Source organism: Manacus vitellinus, unplaced genomic scaffold (assembly GCF_001715985.3).
Source record: "Manacus vitellinus isolate BGI_N305 unplaced genomic scaffold, ASM171598v3 scaffold_49_pilon, whole genome shotgun sequence".
NCBI classification, from domain to species: domain Eukaryota; kingdom Metazoa; phylum Chordata; class Aves; order Passeriformes; family Pipridae; genus Manacus; species Manacus vitellinus.
The window spans coordinates 5,317,759-5,335,048 of NW_021940603.1; the positions used below are offsets into that span (position 1 = coordinate 5,317,759).

A 17,290-nucleotide genomic window follows, 5' to 3' on the forward strand; every position below is an offset into this window, starting at 1 on the left:
GATTTTAGGGGTTTTTAAAGATAGTTTGTTAACAGGGTGCCAGAACAGGAATTGATATCTTTAGAAACTTACAGAATCAAAACCAAATGTATTTGTCACAGATAATTAATTGCTAGAATAAATTAATAGAGCCCCAGAAAACACATTACAGGATTTTTAAAATGTAGATTCAGAGTCATTATAAAAGAAGGAAGAGTGAGGGTGGGCTTTCCAGGGATCGTCAGGAATGAGGCACAAAGATGACAAACGTAAGTAGATGAAAAATGTTTACTGGCTCAACACAAAAGCGTGGGTGTATTATCCTGTGGGAAACACATGTTCCATTTTGCTGGGAAACCAAGAGCATTCAAACCACTCTGACAGTGCCCACTTATTCTATGGCACAGTACCAGGGCATTCAGTCCTATGACTGAGAGTAACCTCCAAAGAGCATCCGTGGTTCTGACAGAAGACATCAGGCTCAGAATAACACCACCTGAGCTGTCCAGAAATCAGAATCTTAGAACTTTGGAGATAAAAACCAATGTGTAGCAGGTACAATGTTTTATGCCTTTTCAGCCTCTGTACTGAATATTGCATGCCCTTGGTACAGTTACCATGACTTTATTTAAACAGTTATTCCAGCCTGCCAAAAAAAGATATTGATCACAACATGCTGAATAGGGACTCGCTGTAGAGGTCATCTTCAAATGAAAAACAAACAAATCAACAAACAAATCAATGTCTCATATGTAATATGAAAGCTGAGTTGCCAGGACATTCATGTCTCAAAATTTTCCTGCTTCAGAGGAGAACTAAAAGCTATAGACTGATATCTACATCTCATTTTTCCCTGTCCTTTTATCTTACAGTAAGAAAAAGCAAAATTTTCTGTTTTGTCCTGTTTTTAGCAAGATTTTTTCCACTAGATAAGCATCCTGTCCTTTCTATTTTGCCTTCTCTTCTGTAATTTAATCTGCTTCATTCCTGGTCTCTCTCTGAAAAAAAAAAAATCCCCAGTTCACCAGCAGCTGATAGATAGGTCTTGGCAGTTTAAACTTGTTTTTCTTATAGCAATTGTTAAGAACCCTCAATGATTTTTAATTCTCCACTGAAATGTAGTTAAAAGTCTGCAATCTAAATCAAAATGTCTAATGAAAAGTTAATCAGTTTCATTATTCAATCCAAAGGGATAGTCAGGGGAGGAGGAGTGGATGCACTACGTGTGTGTGATACAGGTTTCCCTTCCCTTTCTCTTTCCAAAGTAATAAGGGCATGGAAAGAGAGAGAAAAAAAAGGAAAGAGAAAAATCACAGGGAAATAAGAAAAGCTTACGTTGGTTGAAGGATCATTTTCATTTTCAGTAACACAGGCCTGGAGGTTCAAACTGAGGGATTTGCAAGTTATCAGGATCCTCTTTGCAGGCTTTTCTTCAAATGGCTTTATCACCAAGTTTGTCCCTGGAAACTCCTTTTTCTGAGGATTCAATGCCTGAAATAAGTTGGCCAATTTGTTATACACTGGAAAAGGCATTGTATTCCAAAACTAAGTAAGCTTTTTAAAGGTCTTGACAATCACTGAAGAAGCACCTGAAAACCTCAAAAAGTCACTGCTGGTCTCTTCATATTACTATAGCAAATGAGTGTTATTTCTAATTTATAGATTACGAAGCAAACCAAAAAGATTGCCTGAGGACATAAATGACGTCAGAGGCAGAATTAGGAATTAAAATTAGGTTTCTTCTAATTTTAGAACAGATTTTTTTCTTGTTTACTTACTGTTTCTGAAACTTTAGCTCTTAATTTCTTCATATAGCTTAAACACCCTCCTATTTTCAGACTCTTAAAACCAAATTTTAGAATGAGACTTCAGACCTCTCCTGTCCTTTACCCTTACTTATATACCACACCACTATTTCAATTCGATTAATATTTTCTAATAATGGTGTTACAGTTTATTGATAACAGGTTCAAGTTTAAATATATAGTGATCCCATTGTTATTTAAGTCTTCTGTTCAACTAAAATAAAATTTCCATTTAAATTACATTCAGTGCAAGAAATAATGTTCTTTGAATCCTGACACTAAACATTATGCATACCTTCATCTGTACCTTCCCACTGGTTTTTATATCAATTTATGTTTGTGTAATCAAATTCCATGTAAAGAATAACAGTAAGAACACTGTTCTTGTAACACTGCCAGTCTTAGAGAAGGTTCTGATCTTGTAATATTTTCAGTTTGCTTTAATGCTTGCTTTAAGCTAATTCAAAGCTTAGCTCAACTGGACTAGATGACCTCCAGAGGTCACTGCCATCCTCAACCACTCTGCAAACAAAGATGTGTAGAGTCTATACAGAAATCTTTATGGACTAGAGACAGCTTCCCTCTCCGTTCAGAGCTGAAGTCCTGGGTATACCCAGCTGCTTGCTGAACTACAATCCACTCTGGTGACTTAGCTAACCCAGTTAGCTCAGACCACCTGTACTTTAAAAGTTCGAAGAATTTGAAAAAAAAACAACTTAAAAATCGCTTACTGCTATATCAGGATCCAAAGAGAAAAGGTTTAGTCGCTCTGTATTTCGAGAAGCTTTCACTGTTTCTTCTGTTTCTGTGATATACTGTGGTGACAGATAATAAATTAGTTTTCTGCACAAGAACAGAAATCCATAGAGTTGTTAGACTTCTAAATGAACAATCAATGTTTCACTTGTAACGACACTTCCCGCTTCTGCAGCGGTTATCCCAAAGCGCCTTGAAGCACTCTTTGTTTGTGAAGCAGGGATTTTCAGGCCATGATACTTCTAAGAAATCCCAAAATAGATCAAATAAATAATTCAAGTTCATGTATGTTCGTGTATGCTATCCATTGGGTAAAAGGTCAGAATGGTGGATCGGTGCACCGAAATTATTTTAGAGATCTGCAAGTGGAAGGGAAAAAAACCTCAGCAACAAGCCCCACAGAAAAACACTTGTGCCAGGGGAGGGCAGGAGGGGGAGCAGTGAAGCATTTCCAATCTAGATTTTCATTAAAAAGCTTCTTAGCACTGTCTACAATTATCTCATCCACATGAAGCAGTTTATGAGATCCAGAGGACAAAATGCCTCCCCTGACAGTACATGTGCCTTTCAATGAAGTTAGAGAAGGCAATGAGCAGTTCAGAGCTTGTTTCTTTGCTAGTCACACGGGAAATCTTGACTCTCCAAGGGCCAATCTCTTCTGAAGTGCATTTAAGATAAGCAGTATTTCACAGATAACTGCAGGGACCAGACCCTTACTGACTTCATAGGTCTAAATTGAACTTCTCTGTGAAGCACCTCTTTACATCTAGTGAAGATTTTCTCACTTAAACAAAACAATCATTTGTTCAGAAAGAAAGTTATTCTGGTCATTTGTTGTATCTCTAATAATTGCAATGGGCTGTGCTATGTTTTTGAACCTTTCATAATATTAATGATCACCTATTGGCAGGCATTTTTCACCTAGGAAGTTCTTTCCAGTAAACTTGTAAAGATAAATATAATATCCATTACTTTTGCAAAGTCTGGGTGCAAGGTGTTCTCTGAAGAATCTGTCTCTTCCTGAGAGCAATCATAATTCACAGAAACTTCTGCAGGGTCTTGAAGAGAAGAAAAAAAATAAAGATTGTTTTATTATTCTTGCTATTACCACTGGGTTTAAAAGAAAAAAAGAACCCATTCTCATGCTATTTCTTTTCATTCCTTTTAGTGTCACCAGGCTAACAAATGGAAGTGATACTAATGTAAACTTCTGTTCTCCTCAACCCCACTTCCCACTGCTGCTTACTATAACTTAGTCTATGTTTAAGCTTCCAAACAAGAGGCCTGACTATTCAATGAAACATCCAAGACATTCATCCATGACAAACATTCATGCCCACAACAAAGACCTTCCTCTCTCAGTCTTTTCTGATGCAACACCAAGGGTTATGTCAACTAAAATATTTTGGTTTGGGAAGGAGAGGGATGCAGTCCTGACTCTGCGAGCTGCAAATCTATGGATCCAGGAAACAGCACTGTACAGCAAGCCCTGTGCTTTACTCAGCTCACCAGGGACTGCTCTCTTTTCACGAGGTAGTTCAGCCTCATGTGAGATAAGTCATTACAGCCATTTAGGGCTCTTCTGCCAAGAAAGCATCATGCCTTTTGACAAGTTAACTCCATAGCACATTCCAGTTGCTTGTTACTAGGGTCTTTTTACCAGTAGAAACTTCTGTTTTCTGTTAGCCTGCGTTTTTGACCTTTTATGCACATATTTCTTCCTGTTTCATTAATATCCCCTGTGGGTGGGATTTTCAAAAGTACTTCTCTGATTCTGAAGAGCAAGACTCTTTTGCCTCCAAGTTATAAAAATGTCTTTGGCTATATGAAGAGCATCCTGTCCTTCTGAAATCAGACCTTATTATAAACATCAGGCTAAGGAGTTCAATTAGCTCTGAACTTCCCTAAGAGTCAGATGCATGTGGATTTGAAGCTTTGACTCAGCTCAGAGCACACACAATTCAAATCTGTATTAAGGTTTCAAGTGTTTTCAGTCTTAGAATTTCAGCTGGGGCTCATCCAAACTGAACGTGGATTTATTACGTGGAGGAATGAGTTACTGCCACATGAAGAGTACAGTATAACAGAGCATCCAATTCTTTCTTCCACAGCAAAAGCATATTAATATGCAAACTCAAAAAAGTAAGAAATGAAAAGTCAATAAACTTTCAGGAAAGAGTAATATACCACAGCTGGGATTATTATTTTTTATAATACTCCAGATTCTTAAAGAAAACAAAATGCTGGAAAAAGAAATAATCTGACCACTCTCTAGCACAAAACTCTTTAAAACCTTCAGACTTCCAGGACAGTAAAACACAAAGTACTAGCAAGATCACTGACAGAAAGGACTAAATTTGAAAAAGAGTTGCATATGCAAAACAGAGCCACGTTGCTCCTGCTGACTTTGTGGGGAGCAGCTTTACCTCCCCTCCAGCCTTTTGAAAATGATCTGTGGGGAGTTAGCTGACATTGCTCAGGGACTGCCAAGACTGGTATTGATTCCTGACGAAGCAGCAGGTACAGAATCCATTACAGACTCAGGCAGTTAAAATGATTCAATACTGATATCTGAAAGTTTAATTTTTTGCATTTGATTAAAAAAACCCCTAACAACACAAGAGACTATTTACTCTTACCAAGTTTCAGATCAGTGAGATCTGCACTTTTCCTCTCCTGAATGGCTCCCTCTGGATTTATTTGCAGGATTTTGTTGAGAGTGAAAATCCAGTCATCCATATCCTGCTCATTTTCAGCTGCCAGCACAAAATATGTGAGGTCATTCATTTTCAGTTCAAAGGCATGTTTCCTAAGCCTGTTATTCTGTTGGAACAAAAGGAAAAGAAAAAATAAACACTAGAACCAATATAAAAAGGTACTGAAAAAGGCATCCATAAGATGGACTTGTATATGGTCACTTCTTAAAAATAACATTCAAGTAAACTTCTGTGGCTTTAAAGAAAATCCAAGTAGTGCAATATTAACATAAGTTTATGTCAATTTTTTCTTGAGTCGCTGTGCATCTGTGGCCAAACATACATCTTCTATTTAGCCATAAAAAGGGAAGACTGGACAATACTACAGAAAGGAATACCTCCCAAGTGGAATAATAAAAGACCTTTGAAGGCAAAGTATAGCACTGCTACACAAGTCAAAGCTGTCTGAAGAGAACAGTTCTAAAGAACAAGTCTCCTATACCTTACCAGCACACCAGACTCTCAGAAAGACAAACCAAAGTCATGCAAACATTTGCTCAGTGGGAACAGGACTTTCCAGAAGATTGCAACAAGACAAATTCCTGCACAATAAAAGGTTACAATGGGTACTTCCCACCTCTACCTTTATTTTAGAAGGATTTTAAAAACAACTAAGGGGATCTCAACAATTCTTTACAAAAGGCAAAAGTTGAGGTATAGTACTGATCAGTCATTGCAATGGTATCCTTTTCAAGTACAGAACAAGAACACATGCCCAGTATACTGGGAATAGATTGAGTTTGGAGCTCTGTTCTGCGTCACTGGATTTTACCTGCAGTAGATGGTTAATCCATTAATTTCTGTCATAAGAATTAACAGGTACTTAGTTACTGAAACAGCTCAATAAAATTAAACAAAGTGATGTGATCTAATGCAACGTGCTTCATTATTCACATTTATCAAATCAGTGAGGCATATATCTCTCAGTCTTAAGGAAGCAGTTGCATCTTCCTCCTTGCTTAAATCTGAAAGAACACTGACACATCCTACCCCCTAATACTTCATTGAATTTTTAAAACTACTGACTACGGACATCACTGCCACCATTTTGATTTCAGTATTCCAGAAAACTGCCACAACAAAACAGCACAAACTGCTGACAGATCTAACCTTGGAGTGATTGTGACAAAGGAAAAAAAAATTAATAACTGGCTATTTCACTCAATTTTATTTTTCTTCATTAACAGTCCCAAAAACATGACAGTGGTCTCCTGTAATTCCGCATATTGTAACTATTTTTCAGTAGGGTCTTATATCAACAAGGTTCTAAGAAGTTTCTAAGCCAGATGGTGAGATGATAGTGATACTTTTATTTAAGAGCAACAGAGGCAAAATCTGATACTGATTAGCAGGGGAGGAGACTGAGAACTCAAGACACTGAGAATCAAGTTCCATGAACATTTTTTTCCAGCAGCAGAGATGATTTAGAAGATTCCTACCCAATCTGTTGCTAATCACTTGCTCCAGTTCTTATATTGCAGGTCATGACCCAGATCAGGAATCAGTTAAGACTGAACTACTTCTTCTGGAGCTACTTGGGTCAACAGAGTCAGACAGATCTTGGGTTTTCAAACTGACCTGGGACTCTGTCTGTGTATATGTGTGCCTGTGTGTTATTTTTCAGTTCTGCTACTGGAAATTCTCTTAATAGGAAATAGCTTTCCTCTTCAGTACTTTATGGAGGTGAATATTCTTTCTGGGATATAAATTTTAGCTCATCAAACACAGGGTAAAAATAGAGTTGGGTTTTGTAGCAATTGGTTCTTGGGTGTTCAATATTTTTCTTGATCCTGAAATCACTCTAATTCTCCAATCATATGTTCAAACTAATGTAAAACAGGAACTAAAATTTCACTAAAACCTGCTACATATATAACATGAGGCCATGACCAAGAGCTAGAAGTTGAATGAAACTATGCCAAGAATCTTAGGAGTGGCCTTTTTTTAAAGATAGATTATTTGTAAAGTGGATTACGTACACCAGTTTATGCACAATCTATAAATAAAAATGCTATGTTTCAATTTACCTCCAGAAAGTACAAAGAACATTTAAAATGAATACATTTACTGTCTGTATTATGTACTTCCCCTTATAGCATGGCCAAGATCTTTTAAGTCAGGTACTGAAACACTATCAGACATTATCTAATACAGCAATACATCTCACATGCTGAATCTTAAGAACATCAGGGCAGGAAAACTTCAATATCCACTTTTCCATCTGCACTTCAGACTTCTGGCAAGTAGATGAGATCTACAGCAAAGTCTTTCTTTCAAATCTAAGGCCAACTATTTTCTTCCTGATCAGTTAACAGGAAAAAAAAAAAAGGACCATTTTTCAGTCTGCTCCTCTATAACTCCTTCCATATGGTATGTGGACCTTGAGGCTGACCTGTAATCTTCAACACTTAATTTCAAGTTTAAAAATTTCTTCTAGGAGGAAATAATACAAGATTCAAAAAGAAACTATGAATGAGCTATAAATGAAATATCAGGCTAAGCCTAATGCCTGCAGGGTCATTCTTCCAAAATAACAGAATTTTTCTGGGAGCATTTAGTATTTTATCTGGAGATGATTTCTCCGGGATGTTTACTACAATTTAGCTATTCAACCTCTATCAAACAGGAGCTCAAAGTCATTCATACAGAGTTAAACAATTTATAGTGGTATTAAAACTTATTCAATTAGAACTTTCGTATCACATTTTTTTTGCTAAATATTCAGTTTGACCCAACTCTTTCTCCACATTATATGGCCTCCCTGTTTATGGCAGCTCTAAGCCAGGTTTTGGTTTTCAGATCTACGATTCTAAGTTCATCACGGACTTTGATAGCTGATCATATTTAACCTAGTACCCCCTTGGCTAAGATTTTAACTTCCTGCTAGTGAAGATAGCTCATAAATTTGTGCATTCCATATTAAATGTCAATCAAAGAACAAGCACGGAAATGAATGTCTGCGGGTGGGCAAGAGGAGAACATACTGTTCAACCAGTCTGGGGCAATTTGGATGAACACTGCAGATTTAGAAGGCAGCTGTCAAAAATTCAGAAGGAGGGGAATTTCAAAGGTTTTTTGAGCTTTTTTCTCAGATGTTATTCAAAAAGGTCAGAAATCTTGCAGTCAAGACCCACTGTCACAGCAGAACGGGCATCCACGGGGACAGCATTAAATTTGTAAGTAAAACCACACTACAGAGATGTTCAGGGCTGGACTAGAGCTCTGGCTGAGACCCTCGCTTAAAAGAAAGCACTTGCTGCCAGCAAGCAGCAGCAATCAGTAATTTCTAAACAGGATTTCTGTATAAAAATATCCTCTACAGCTTCTGCTACATTTCTAAGTTCCCTATTAGGGTCTTTCAAGCCAATGGACCGGTACCAGCAAACATCACTGTCTTTCTATGTATTTATCTCCATCCTCTTCTATACCTTGTTGGGAAAAGAAACACCCTATTGAACTACACAGGGGGAATGGTCATTGCCCACAGAGCTGGGGACTGCTAGGGACTGTGAGCAAGTATTTGTTCCCAGAGTGAGTTACTGACTGATTGTTTTTCTTGCTTCAAAAGGGTTTAGGGATGAAGGAGAGACTTCACAAACCTTGTGTTTATCAGGGGTCTTCCCCTGCATTACCTGAAAAGTGTCTTTCAAAGCAACTGTCTTTCAGATCAGCCTGCACTTAGCACTGTTACCAATCTTTACTGGTTAAGCAGTAAAGAATAAAGTATAGATAAAAAAAAAGGAATTTCCTTATTCAGTGGCACATTGGATTAGATCAATCAATAGTCACATACAATTCAAGATAACATCTCGTTCAGAATTAAAAAAATTAAAAATAGAGATATATTAATAGAATTATAGGAAAGGCAGAACAAGATGGAGGAAAAATGTTAAGAACTCAATCTTAGGGGCAGCAGAAGTAAAAAAAAAAAAAAAAAAAGTTGTGTTAAACATTTCTGGCTATTCATTTTTCCAAGCCACAACAAACAACAAGGTTCTGTCCTACCTGCTGACATTAAGACTCTCTATCACCTCCAAAAGTGATGATCTTCAAAAAGGCTCAGGATACAAGATTAATTTTCCACTTGCCCAACAGCCAATGCTTTGTAACCTGAATCTCTTTACCCCACAATAGGCAAGCATGCTCTTAGTAAGCATAGGGTAAAATCTGACATCTAAGAAAATAATTTCAGTGAAAAGTAACATTTCACAGTATTTTTTCTCATGTGTGCCGTGGATAAAGAGCATAAGCATGATCTGCTGCCATAATTCAGCTGTTTTGCAATGTGTCAGTCTGAGCACTCTCATCAATTTAAAGAGCAAAATCAACGGTGCTCTTGTTTCCTGAAACTGCTAATGAGACACTATTTCATTAATGCATGTGTTCTTCTGCTTACCTTTTAAAATGTACCCAAGACCCCAAACAATACAGTGAAACAAACTGCAACTTACCTGTACAACTCCCGTACAAGAATCCAAGAAAATACATCCCTTTGGCTCCTTCGATATTTTTTCATCTTTATAAAAATTCATAATATATGAGTTATCTGACAACTGTGTCAGCTGGAAGTAGCGCTTTTTGAATGACTGAAGTGGCGGGAAAAAAGAAAAATGAAAATTGTTGTGCTGCAAATTATTTTCACTGATATTTTACTCACAGGGTTTACATAATAGGCAACTCCTGACTGCACTATTTTGCAGACACCACAATATTACTTTACTATCGTTAAAAATAATGCAATCAAACATGAGATATAAACAGCTAAATGATAATGGAAAACAAGTGTGCTTCTGTGGGGGATATAAATCCAAATGGAATAAGGAAAAAATAATGCTGTCTCCTTACCCGAACAGTAATGCTATTGTTTACAGTGCTGTTGAAATTCCCTTTATAAAGCCATCCAGACTTGTAAACTCCAGCTGCTAATCCTCCTCCTCCTCCACCACCACCACCACCTTTTGAAGATGAGTGGGATGTTGTATCCTGTATGGAAGAAATGATTAATATTGCATGGACTTGCTTTCTGGATTCTAAGACGAAAGACAACTGTAATGTGTGAATATCTGCTTGACAACAAATCACCCTCTCATTCCTTTTAAAATAAGATGTTATTAATATGCCTCCCATGCACAGGATGAAATAAGACACAAAGCCATTCCATTAATTTCAGAGTTATTTAAAATATGAAATATTTTATAGAAGATAATGAGCCTCAATTATCATTCTTCATTTGATATTAAAACAATAAGTAACTCTTTCCCAGGGAAAAAAAAAATCAAACCACCAAAACCAGAATACATACTTCATCCTTATCCACATCTTCATGATCGATTTCAAAGGAATGTGATGGCAGTTTCTCTGGTCTACATTCACTTCTGGGAGGGGAGAAAAAATTTTATTTATTAAAAATAATTGTGTACTGGCTATTTGAGGGAGGTAACCACCCTGAGCCTCCATGGCAATGTCAGTACACCTTTTGCTGTGATCCTACTGCCTCCTTTAAAAATCACTAGTTTTAAAATACAACTTCTTTCTTAAGCCACATCTTTTTTTTTTTCCCCAAAACTATGAAGTTGCAAATGTTCTAAACAAATGATGAAATACCAGTTCCTGTTCTCTTCACTGCTCTTCCACCACAATGGGTGACAAATCTGAAACAACTTCCAAAGAGATATCCCATTTAAGGCTATCAAATGAATGACACTGAAGTCTTCAATAGCTTTTTCTAAGCAAAAAGAACATTAGAATTTTCATCTTAAAGCTTCTACATAGCTTCATAATTCAGTTACAGATTTGGAAGATCAGAGTAATGAGCAATACTTATTTGTCTTCACTTTCCCCATTTCAAAGTCAGTGTTCTCCTGATGTGCCTACCCCACCATAAGCACACACAGAACACAGGAGTGTTTTATCCTTTCCTCAGTTTGTTCCAGTTTTGCATTTTAATGTAAACAACTGATCAATATTTTGAATAAAAGGAACATTTACAATCTGTTGGCACCTTTCACATCTGTAAAAGTGTTAATATTCATAATATTTGTGATGGAAATTCACTGCATGTTTTTTAATGCAACCAAGGACTGCTGTTAAAAATCCTTACACAAACACTCCCTCCCACTCGAAAGAACTCCAAACCAAAAACCTCAAGCCAAATCCCAACTTTTACTAAAAAAAACAACATGCAAGCCTTCACATTTTTAAACAAAAATTCCATTGTCTTATTCATTATTATTCAGAGCTAAAGTGCACTGCAATGCTCTTGAGGTGATGTGTAGGCAGATTTACCAATGCCCTCTGGCCATACATGGACAGGTAACTTCACTGCACTCCCTGATACTTGTACCAGTATCAGGACAAGTAATCAGCTACTTTAAAAACAAAAAGAACCAACGAAACAAATTCCTAACCCTAATCCCTTTGATGCTCTTGAGGAGGGAAAGAAGGAGTCAGAAATCTCCTGGATTAGTGGGGTGTTGAGCCTTCACCACAGGATACAGCAACTCTGCCCCTCTCTGCTGCTCCACGTGCAGACAGTGAGCCTGTCCCATGGAAGCACAGCCCTTCCACAAGTCTGGGTACACTGGGAGTTCCTCTGAAATAAGGAAATCCTTCTGTCCCCTCGGCAGAGCTATAAAAGACTTAGATAAGGACAGACCACTGCTGCTTCAGGTGTCAGATCTCGCTAACCACCCGTGAAACATTCATCCACTCAGACTTCTGTGTCATTCTTCATAGAAGATATTTCCCTTCCTTGGATGGGAATCCTTTTGGGTATCCTAATTATCATTCTAGGGCAGGCAGATAAAGCATGGTAAGCACACGATCCTGTTCAGTATACCCTCTTTTTCTCTGCCTACTGCCTCTTTAGACCTACACAACGATGCGGAATTCCAAGGTGCCAGGCCTGAAATATCTACCAAACATTCCAGGTTTTCTATGAACAACAGCAAAAATTTTGCTAATGACTATTTCTGTTCCCAGACAGACTGTCACCACAGCACACACTAAGCAACCCCTTTTCTTCCTCTACTCTTCCACTTGCTCAAGAAGCAAGAACACACCAGCACAAAGCATAAAATACAGTGTAAAAAGAGGTAGTGAGAGTTCACAGAGAGGAATTTAAGGGGTAGAAAGACCTGAGAAAAATCTCCAAGGAGGAACAGACTCAGAAAAAAACTAAAGCAGCAGCTAAATATTCTGGTCATGTCATGCACATGGTGTTGAGCTCTTCCCCGGTGCCACAGCTTCGGTGGAATCACACCAGGGACACACTGAGTGCTCAGTGCCTGCCCCAGGGGGTCAGCATCACACTGCAACTGCTTTCCAGTCAGAAAGGGTCAGTATTCAGAAAGAATAACTTTGATAAAAATCTGCTACATCACGTAGCCATTACTTGACATGTTGTATGACTGTGTGAAACAACACAGCATGGCCTCAAGTACAGCCAAGCACGAAGCCCTCCAGCATTGCTGAAGGCTGCTGAGTCCAGTTTGCTCGTTATAAATGGAAAAGCCCACAGGAGAGTTTAGCACACCCTCAGTGAATGGAATTACTTTAGCCACAGTTAGATCTGGTGTTGCAAATGATGTTCCTTTCCCATGATGCAAAGCTAAACACTTAACAGTCATCCAATGTTCCCCAATATAACTTCCTATAAAGGAATTGATACAAGAATATACTCGGATTTCTGACAGTACAACAGCAGTTTTGCACAAATCAAACAAAACACTGAAAACTGGGCATCCAGACCTATAAACAGTGAGATACAATACAATGACAATACAGTCACTATTTTTCAAGAGAAGATTTAGTCTAGAACACCAAACTTCATAACATGTACATGGAAATCAAGGTTCAAGAGGCTGGGAATGGTATGAAATGAAGTGGACCTCAAATTAGCTCTATTTAAGGTAGGCTAAGCTCAAAAGCCAGGGTAACTTTCAGCAAAAAAATGCAGACACACATGCTATAAGTTTGTGCCTGAAATATCAACCACTGTGGTATCCAAATCACTTCTAAGTGCTATGTTGTGATACAAGACACAACAAGATCTTGCTTTATTATAATCCTCTATGCAAGGGGGAAAAAATGAGTGATGCAAGACAGCATAGTATCCCTGGAGCATGAACTCATGAAAGCAAATCACATTTAAGCACCATATTAAAATACCCTTCACAAAAGAGGATGTATGTAATCAGCTAAAATGTACTTTTGTGCAGAGTAATGCAACCACATCTGTCAAATGCATATTTCATGAGTGAAGATGTTTCAGGTTAAGTAAAAAACTGCTGTGCTGCAAATGTTTTTCTTGAGCACTAAATGCATTAATTTTCTAAAACAATCAGCACACCGGGTACTTAAGAAATTGTATGTTTATAATCTCTGATTAGCAAAACTGCTCTTAATGGCTTTTTGTACTACCACACCCACTGTTCATAAAAATACCAACATACAAGAGCAAATGCAGGTCTGAGGGAAGGCTTGAAGCACAAAACCCTCTGAACACAGCACCTAAAGGGGCCATAAGAATCAGTTTATCAGTTCCTGAAGCAATATAGCTAATACTAGTTTCCATCCAACCCAAGCCTGGAGCACCCATTCCTGTGTTATGCACATGCAAAAAACTTTTTCATCCAGTATGTGATTTTAATGACTCAAATTCCAGGAAAGGAAGCAGTAACACAGCTCGTTTTGGCATTCAGTGATTTTGCTAACTACTCCCAAAACCATCCTGAGTGCACAGAATACAAACCTTCCAGAAACAGGAGCATGGGTAGAAACTCACACATGTAGAAATGAGCACCAGATTCTTAATTTCTTTCCACTCAAGTCAAGGAACTTGTTTTTGCTCCTCTCAACACCATTATGCTGATTTTAATGCTCTGCCTCCAAGAACAGGAGGGAAGGAAGTCCACCTACCCTGACACCTGCACATCTCTGCAGCCTCATCAGTGCTGCACACACTGCACCCAGTTCTGTACAGTGCAGCTATAAAACACTGAAATCCTACTCTCTGTTACACAGGGTAACTGAAAGGAGAATTAATCACAGCTAAAGGTGAGTGACATTTATGCATTATTAAGGAAAACAAAAAGCCACCTTTCCCGTATCAACTGCGCTTTGAATACGCAAATACGGTTCTAAGGATTTGAATCAGCACTAATGGGGTTTGTTGATACTACTGAATTCTGCAGAGTCTTGAACTTTCCTAAAGGACCTTTTCTTCCCCTTTTTAAAAATGCAAGGCACTAAAAACACAGTAAAACAAGCAGAGCTTATGAGACAAAGGAAAGTGCAAATATGGGCAAAGCTTAGCAAATGACACCAACCTAAAGGGAAAAAATAAAAAAAAGGAAGAACTTATGCTAGATCTTACTGTGGTAAGTGTCGAAAGTCTTCTGAATACTGTTCATATTTGTAGTTCACAACATGCCACTGGGAACTGTAGTATTTACAAGCCTAAAGAGAAGAAACACAAAAAACAACAATAAAATTACTACAAGTGTTTAGACTCAAGAAGGCTAGAGAACTAATAAAGATCTCAGGGAGTCCTTTGTGCTAGAGAACATATTCTTTTCTTTTATAGCTGGGTGCACAGTTCTTAAAGGAAAGCCAGAGTCATATGTTTCCATATTTTAAAGCATAATTTCCCTTTTAAATCAAATGCACTGAATCATAAAAGATGGAGGAGGGGGCTGATAGCAATTTAACATGCTTTACTGATTCTCATCTGTTCTCTAGGAAGCATCATTAAATTATATACTTACTGCATTAAAAGACACTATCTAGTTTAGGCCTGACTTCCTTCATGGACATTGATTATACATTTTTTGTTTACATCCTGTTTATTACCTAAGTCTTCCACTGTAAATACATTTGCCCTACTCCTTTTATTCCCTATTGTTGCAGCACAAGCCCTCTGCTTCTTGTTCTGACCTTAAGGATTGATCTTTAACCTCTTAATAACACTCAGGAATATATTAATAGGATTATTATTTTTCACCAGTCTCATTTTCCCTTCCACACTGAATTTGCTCAGTCATCTCATCATCTTTTAGATTTTATTATCTAAATAACTTTTCACTGGTTTTGCATTCACCTTTGGAAATTGCTCTTAGAACATCAATCTCCCTTAAATAAGGAAAACAGACCTGAACAAAAAAATATACTGAAGGGCTTGGCTATGCTGTCAAATAGACCAGAATAACTGTGCTATTTACTAGATGCAGAACTTTTTTCAATGCAGCTAAAGCCAACATGACATTTTGAAAGGCAATGAGATGCATGAGATATGTACAGTTACTGCTAAGGTACACAACTACAAGAAAAATGACACAATGCCAGAATTTCCAGTGATTCTTCATTCTGCAACCTGGTATTTGTACAGTATACTGAAGAATTTACCCCAGTATTGTATTATTTTCTCCCCACACTCCACCTGAAAATTTGCACCAGCCCACATGAGATGGAAGGAAAGAAAGAGAGATACAGCCTACAACATAACAGCAGAAGTTGCTGCCCAAGACCATAGGGAGAAGGAGGCATGTCAGAAAGGACAAGGGTGGAGATCTACAGTAGAGAAAGAAGCAGCAGCATTGAAAGGAATCTGAGGTGGAAACAGGAAAGACAGTCTCACAGAAAGGTGGGGGAAAGATGAGACTCCAGGAGACAAACAGAATGGATTAAAGGATAAATCAAAGGTATCTAAAAGCCAAAAGCTATGCAGAGAAAGCAGAAGAATAGGCAATAAAGGGACAGGACTCCTTCAAACATGACTATTCCCACTCTTCTGAAGTGCCCATGGGAGTCATTGCTTGCAGGGTGGTCTCTGCCTCAGAGGGACAGAGAGGAAATTATCAGGCTGCTGGAGCAAATCTGGGACAGGCTGAAAACTTAATGGTGGTGCTTTCTAAATTACTTAGCACTGGTTAACAAACGTCCTTTTTAAGTCTTGTGGAAATTACGCAGAGTAAGTAGCCACAAATTGTTTTAGGAAGCCATCTGTGAATTCACGGTCTTCTAGGACATCTTTCTTTGGTTTAGAGCATGGAAAAGGTGGTAAGGAACTGGGTGCACATTTATAGGCACTTCTCTCCCTCCTCAACACTGAACTGAGCAGCTCAGCACAACCAAAGGCAGTAAACACATTCCACATGGATCCAGTACCTACCTTCTCATCTGACACAAGCAATCATTATCTAATAGGATGTAGAATAAAGTGTGACTATTAGACAATATAATCACATATTCTCCAAGAATGAACACAATATTATGGCATTATAATTGACTCACTCTGCACCTGGCAGGGTCAGGCCCAAAGTTAACCCTGACAACCATGTTCCTACCTCACTCCAGTGTTGTTTGCACTTTGTCTTTGAATAGAGGAGTAAAAAAAAAAAACAAACCACTAAACCTCAACCTTTCTATTTTGTGATTCTTCATAAAATGACTTGGTCACTCTTGTATTTGTGTTAAAATGCTGTGATAGTCACCTGGCCTGTAAGAATACTCCTACAGGAGCAACATACGCTCTGTTCTATGTAAGTCAGTGAAAAGCTCATTGAATGTTCTGAGGGTGAGCACAGACCCTCCAATTCACACATCACTCACTTTCTCCTTAGCAAACATAAACCAACTGAACCTTCTACAGAAAGGACTACTTTTCTCCTGTGGTACATCCATTACTGAATATTCTACTTACAGATGCAATTAAAGCCCAGAGAGAATTCTCAATGTAGGCTTTTATTGCAATCATTATAGGCTGATGTGTTCAAAAAAGCAGTTGTAAATTACATATAGAGCAGGCCACAGTATTTTAGCTTGTAACTATAAAGGTTTACTGTGCTCCTCCAAGAAAAAGCTAATCAAAATAAAAATCAAAGGGGACAAAGCAGCACATTCAAGTATCATTCAGTAAATTCACAGAAGACAAGTCAGCCCATTGCAACAGCTACCACTGTTTTTGAACTAGCTTGCTGTGGGGAAACTAGATCT

At 38.0% G+C, this 17,290-nt stretch overlaps 1 protein-coding gene across 1 annotated transcript in view; it reads right to left on the minus strand.

The window, feature by feature from the left end:
- Positions 1–17,290, minus strand: part of DOCK10 (dedicator of cytokinesis 10) — a 121,942-nt gene that overhangs the window by 59,122 nt on the left and 45,530 nt on the right. Inside the window, exons 4-11 of the mRNA XM_018080034.2 lie at positions 14,673–14,755; positions 10,599–10,671; positions 10,142–10,279; positions 9,748–9,882; positions 5,180–5,363; positions 3,513–3,598; positions 2,516–2,599; positions 1,315–1,470 (exon numbers count right to left, since the gene is read on the minus strand). Of these exons, the coding sequence (XP_017935523.1) occupies positions 1,315–1,470; positions 2,516–2,599; positions 3,513–3,598; positions 5,180–5,363; positions 9,748–9,882; positions 10,142–10,279; positions 10,599–10,671; positions 14,673–14,755 (939 nt within the window). The remainder of the gene's footprint in view (positions 1–1,314; positions 1,471–2,515; positions 2,600–3,512; positions 3,599–5,179; positions 5,364–9,747; positions 9,883–10,141; positions 10,280–10,598; positions 10,672–14,672; positions 14,756–17,290) is intronic.